Consider the following 6,159-nt stretch of genomic DNA (forward strand, 5'->3'; position numbering starts at 1 on the left):
GTGTGGGGGGGGGGGGGGGGGGGGGTGGGTGAACCCAGCTGATGGGAGAGAGGCAGGAACTCATACTGCATGAAACGAGCCCCGCTCTGCCCGAAGGGATTGCTCTTGGGTTTCTATTGGCTTCTGACCCGCTCCTGCCATCACGCAGTTGTTTCTGTATTTAAATAACAAACATAGTCGTGGTGGTTACAGAGTGGCCCTGGCATGAGGCCAGTGGTGACTTACCCTACCTATGTTCTTTCCTGGAGTTTGTCCCCCCCTGCTGCAGTGTGGTTTGGACACAGAGTGTGGTGCGTGGCTGAATAATACCATCTGGCCCCACATGGCAGTGACAGTGGCGCCGGGAAGGAGCGGAGCATGCCTGGTTTGGCTTCAGTGGCACATGTTTGTGGCCCTGACCCTGTGAGCTGGAGTCACCAGGACTCCCTGTGGGCAGAGCATCTTGTGCACTAGGAACAGCCTCCTCCTTCAAGAATGTGCTGGGCTTGCTGGGGAAGTGCTCCAGCTTTGAGCTGGTGGCTCTGAGAAGCTGGTTACTTGTCCCTGGGCAAGAACCCTGATGCTTTCCATGTTCCCTTGGGAAATCCGAGTGCTTGTATCAGTGACAGGGAGAGGCAGAGCCTTGTTCTCAAGTAGTGTGAATCGGTGTCACCCCCTTGTAGCTGTGGCATGAGGACCAAGCGCAGTGTGGAGATTTTGTTCTCCCGCTGCGTTTTTAGGTGCTTATCTCATCTCCATTGGCAATAATTTTTTTCCTCCCTGTGCGTTAGTCCCTCAAGGCTTGGCAGTGGTTGCTGTGACAGCCCCCTGCTTGGTCCCTGTTGGCTGTCGTTCAGAGTTGTGCTCCCCTGGGGCTGTGGGACGCAGGTCAGGGAGCAAGATAGGCAGGGAAACCAGGAAGATTTTCAAGGGGAATGATGGCAAACATGAGCGCTTGTGGGGGTTCCAGCCCTGAGATGCCGAGAGCTGTGACCAGTGTTTCTGACCACGTGCTGTTCTTGCTGATAGATCCGCCACAGTCAACCCCAAGGTGCTGGGCTGAGACCTCCTCGTCGGGGCTGATGCTGCAGCTGTTTTGCAGCTGGCCTGGGGGGTATCCCCACCCCACCCTGCACTGGAGAGAAGAGGGGCACGATCTGGAGAACTCAAGCTGGGTCATCAGCTCCACGAGCTCCTCGGACACCCACGTGGAAACGCTGAACAGCTCCCACCTCTCCCACCGGAAAGTGTTCAAGTGTGTCGGGAGCCATGTCGTCAAGCAGGAGGAGCCTGCGTGCACTGTGCAGATAAGTGAGTTGACTTGCCTACCTCGTTAACTGTTAATGAGCCTGCTTAATGGGTGGGCAGACAGGTACCCTGGTCATTCTCTGCCCTCCAGAGCACTAAGGCAGTGGTCAGGCAAGCCAGGCTTGCGGGCAGTTGCTGCAGGGGGAGATGCTAACGAGGCAGCGTGGCAGGGCTTGGCTTGTGCAGAGGTGACTGCACAAGGCACAGAAGTCCTGCAGCTGAGATCTGTCACAGCACAGTTGCAGGTGAGTTGTGTTTTGGGTACATCTTCAGGGGCCGACAAATCTCCCTGCACAAAGCTTTTCACCTGTGCAAGCAGTCGTGCCTGTGTGAAAGTGAGAGGTGGTTTTAGCGCCTTGCTCATCTTGAGATTAAGTTTGGCAGGTCTGGGTTTATAGCAGAAGGGTCATGCGTGCCCCCCGGCCCCCTTCAAGCATCTAAGGGGTCTGACTAAAGTAGCTTTTGAAAACCTGAGCTGTATTTATCCTCCAAGGGTTGTCAGGGCTACAAAAGAGCTCTGCTGATCCCAAGGAAAATTCCTGGGCTGCCTTTCTCCTCTCCGCCATCTTCCTACTGGCTGCCCTCCGACCGTTCTTCCCTGGGGATATAGGTGTCAAAAAAAGGACTGAGCGATATGAAAGTTGCTCAGATCGCTCCTCGGAAGGCTGCTGAAGTCTCGTGGGTGAGCTGAATGCCAAACCCACAGTGCTCAAGTCCCAGACTCCTGTCCGACTTCCTTCTGTTAATGATTATTAATCAGTCAGATGGCTGATTGCTTGTTATGTTAAATTCCTCCATTCCCTCCTTGACTCTTTTCTTTTTCTTTTTTTTTTTTTTTCCCCCTTGGGCTGTTCAGAAATCCCTTCACTGGAATCAGAGCCCCCAAAGACCTGCTTTGTGGGTGACAATGTGACCCTGACATGCCGTGTGACCGAGAGCACCCCGGCAGCGAGGCTCACCTGGCTGCGGGGCATCACCCAGCCAGAGGTGGAGATCCAACCCGGAGGGAGGTACCTCATCGCCCAGGAGGGCAACGTGTCCCGGCTCACCATCCGGAACTGCTCCCAGGGCACCGACGGGGGCTGTTACGTCTGCAAGGCACAGAACCCCGTGGGGCTGAGGGAGTTGTTCGTCTGCCTGACAGTGAAGCGTGAGTGGGGCTGCCCGGGGTTGCTGTGGCAGGGAGTGAGGAGTCGTCAGGGACCCAGTTCATGGGGGCCATTGGCGAGCCCCTGAGGGGCTCCGTTTGCCACTAGGAGCCCTCTTTGCCTGTTGACACTTTCCATACTCTTGCGGCAAGTGTAGATGCAGGACTGGCTCCCTTCATCCCAGGGTGAAAAGACCCGATTCCCCTCGCCTCGGCATAATGGGCCTGAGAGAGGAGCATCCTTGGTCCCTCCTGTAGGTTGTGGGCACAGAAGAGCACCTCCAAGGCTCAAGCTGCTCAAGGTGCAACGGGCAGGGGTTGATTTGCTTTCACTAAATGCACGTGGGTGCAAAAATAGGGGCCTTGCTCTGGTGTTTTCCATATCAATGAAGCACGAGTGCCTGAAACTCTCACCCCTTGTGCAGGTGGGACTGTTGCAATGATGGGAAATGGGAGCTGAGACAGCACCAGGACCTGCTCTATTGCTTGCACTGAGATTTCCTCATCCATCCATGTCCCGGTGACAAGCTGGCCTCCTGTGTCTCCTCTTCTCTCCGCAGAGCCGGTGAACATCGTTGGGGTCGTGGGTGCAGTGGTGGTCCTGTCCCTGCTGGCTATTCTCACCGTCACTGCGGTTGTCTTGTACTACAGTCCCCTCCTGTGCTTGAGAGGTAGGAGCTCTCCTCTGCACAAGCCAGGGAGGGGGTTACTTCTTCCTGGGGTGGTCTGGTTTTATCCCTAACCTGCTTGTCCCTTCTGGTGTGCTGTGACGATCACCCCAGCCCTTGGGCCTCATCCTGCTCCTGGTCCAAACTCTGTCAGCCCTGGAGGCAGATGGGTTGCAAACACAAGGCCCTTCCCCAGCTGAGTGCTTCAGGCACCTTCCCCGTGCCTTCTCCAGGGAGCTCTACTGTGATGGGTCTTCTCCCCTTTCCTTGTGACCTTTCTGGTGCTCTCGTTGCATACGTGGGCAGGTCACCTTCACGTCCGTGCCTCTACGTGTGGCTGCCAGAGACCATCCTACTGCAGGCAGAATCGGCCGGGGTCGCACCGTAAAACCAGCAGCGCGCTCTGGGGGCCGGTTTCTAACGCTGTCTTTTCCCTTCCCTTCTCTCCCATTCAGGTGCTGCATTCAGGTGAGTGTTGATTTTCCTCAGCCCAATCCTGCGTGGCCTCGCTAGTCCGCCTCCTGGCAGAGGCGATCTCCCCATCGGGTGGGGAATCCACCTCGGAGGCAGGAGCCGTCCCCGGAGCAAAGCTGTTCTTAGGTGGGAAGGGAACGGTGGGGATGAGTGAGACTTGGTGGGGAGAGAGGGGAGCCCCTGGCGTCACAGCAGGAGTGGCATCGCGTTGGCATGCGCAGGGACGGTGCTGGCAAGGCACCCGTTAGCGTGGGAGGAGGCTGTGCAGGAGAGCTGCTCCTTGGTGCAGGTGAGCCCGAAGACTCGGAGAGTAAATAGAAATGGCGATCTTCTGCCGCTCTGCGTGGGTGCGTGCCCGTGTCCTTCCCCCCTCAGGAAGCATGTCTGATAGCCGTGCATGAACAAGTGCCGCCTTGGGGTTCAGGTGCACCAGATTTCTTCTCCGCTTCCTGCTCGCACCCCTCCTGGCCCTGCTCCCTTCCCTGGCCCCTGTTGGTCCTGTTCCCACAGCTGTGGTGCTGCGGCATGGGAAGACTCTATTCTGGGTGCCGCCAGTTCCCCGTCTATACGGGAGGGGAGAATAGCTCTGCTCGGGAGGGGTTCACGCTGTTTAGTACATGAGTATTTGTGAAATGGTTGGAGGACTTTGGAAGGCGAATAGGAAGCAGTGCAGCATGCCGTTGGTGGTGTTGCTGCCAGCAGGGTCTGAAACCAGCTGTTCTTCAAACATGGTTAGTGCAGGGTTGGAAGAGTCCATCAAAATTGGTCGTTTGGGGGTAGAGGGTTGTCAAAGCCAGGGGAGGCAGGGGCTGGAGGGAGGAGTACCAGGGCAGGCTGTCCTCAGCCTTTCAGCCCACTTCTCCTTGCTCTGCTGTTCGCAGGAATCAGGACTCGGGTGACATTTTAGTGCTGGTGGACTCGGAAGATGACGATGAGGGGAAGGGGGAAGAGGAGGCCATGAGCACCTCCACCAAGCACGAGGCGATGGCGCTGGTCAACGGGAGCAGCGTCCAGGCTGCTTACCTCAACTGCCTTATGGAAGGTGAGCCCCGGTGCCTGCCCGCTGGCCGAGTTTTGGGGCAGGAGCCGCCTGCTCTCCAGCAAAGCTGTGGGTCTTACAGGAGCAGCTGCCGGGGAGGGAGGAATCCCTGTTGTCTGGCTTGTTGGCTCTTGCTGAGATGCTGCTGCTCTGTGCCCTGCGTAGGTGACGACGGCGAGCAGCACGGCGGGGTCTCTCCGCAGGAAATGAGGGGAGAAGAGACGCGAGGCACATAGTTTCCATCCCTTCTTGGAGAAGCACGCAGAGCTCCGGCTGGCTGCCCAGCGTCAAGCATGTCCTCGTTGCCGTGTGGCTGAGCACGGGCCGTTAGTGTCCTGCAGCGGGCTGGTTCGGTCAGAGCATCCCCACTTCTTTCTCCACTCGCCCCTTCCCCAGCTTTCACTCCGTCCTTTCCCAGCCATGTTTTTCCATTTCTTCCCTCCTCTTTTCATGTTCCTCTTTGTCTCAGGTGTCCTTTTTAGCACCCAGCGCAGGCAGAGCTCGGGAAGTGGGTCCCAGTAGCCCACTCATCTTGATGCCTGTGACGGACTCGAGTGCCAGTACGGGATTCTGGCCTAGTCACCATGAGCAGTGCTGGGGTTGCAGGGAGTGTGACAGAGAAAGTTGCCGTGGGGCCGCGGTGGTCCCGGGATAAGGGAAGCAACAACTGGTGCATGGCAGGACGTGGGTGATGCTGAGTCTAGGGAGGCTTAATTGTTTTTTTGTTATAAATATTTTTTCCCCAAGTCCGTCTGAAATGTTGCTCCGTATCGAAGTTGGGAGTTTATCCGTACCTTGCGGTGCGGCTTTGAGGGGGATGCCTGGCCGTGATGGGAGGGAACTTGTACAGGGAGGGGACGAGGGGAGCAGGATCCGCACGGAGAGGATCAGGGCAGCTGTGGAGGGGAACCGTAGGGTGGGTAACAGAGGGGCCAGAGCGTGCAGGAAGAGACGGAGGGACGGATCAAGTCTGAGCACCCTGCAGGGGTAAATGGAGGGATTGCAAAGGCACACCACGGGCAACGGAGAGGAGCGGCGCGTTCAGAGGGGAGTAGGGAGGGATCTGAGCTTGCATGGAGGGAGAAGGAAGGGATCGACACACGCGCATGGGAATGGCCAAACAGAGCAGGATGGGGTGGGACGGAGGTTGGAGGCGGGTGGAGGGCTCTGCAAGAGGGGAGCAGAGGAAAAAACTGCCTAAAGTGGGGAGTGGTACGAGAGTGTGGGTGGAGGGTGATGGAGGAGTGCACACAGGGGATCTGAGTGTGTGTGGAGGGGAACGGGGAACGTGAGCACGTACGCCGGGGGAACGAAGGGGACCTGACGGCACGTGGAGTGGAAAGGAGGCGCTCCTGGGGCACGCGGGGAGGAGCAGTGTATGCACCGTGGGTGAAGCGTCAGGGTCTGAGCCATCCCTGGGATGTGGATAAGAACAGTGTGAGATGGAGGAGAGCTGAGGGAGTTCGGGGTGGGGGGGGACCTGAGCACTTGGCGGGGCAGTGGTTGGGGTCCGGTTGTGCGTGGTGGTCTCTGAAGGGGCCCGG

At 57.8% G+C, this 6,159-nt stretch overlaps 1 protein-coding gene across 1 annotated transcript in view; it reads left to right on the plus strand.

Moving 5' to 3' along the window:
• VSIG10 (V-set and immunoglobulin domain containing 10) overlaps positions 1 to 5,357 on the plus strand; it is an 8,792-nt gene extending 3,435 nt beyond the window's left edge. The window contains exons 3-8 of the mRNA XM_009330881.1: positions 1,009 to 1,290; positions 2,144 to 2,437; positions 2,995 to 3,105; positions 3,558 to 3,570; positions 4,458 to 4,618; positions 4,781 to 5,357. Coding sequence (XP_009329156.1) covers positions 1,009 to 1,290; positions 2,144 to 2,437; positions 2,995 to 3,105; positions 3,558 to 3,570; positions 4,458 to 4,618; positions 4,781 to 4,851 — 932 coding nt within the window. The 3' untranslated portion in view covers positions 4,852 to 5,357. The remainder of the gene's footprint in view (positions 1 to 1,008; positions 1,291 to 2,143; positions 2,438 to 2,994; positions 3,106 to 3,557; positions 3,571 to 4,457; positions 4,619 to 4,780) is intronic.
• The last annotated feature ends 802 nt before the right edge of the window (positions 5,358 to 6,159 follow it).

Source organism: Pygoscelis adeliae, unplaced genomic scaffold (genome assembly GCF_000699105.1).
Source record: "Pygoscelis adeliae isolate BGI_AS28 unplaced genomic scaffold, ASM69910v1 Scaffold358, whole genome shotgun sequence".
NCBI lineage: Eukaryota > Metazoa > Chordata > Aves > Sphenisciformes > Spheniscidae > Pygoscelis > Pygoscelis adeliae.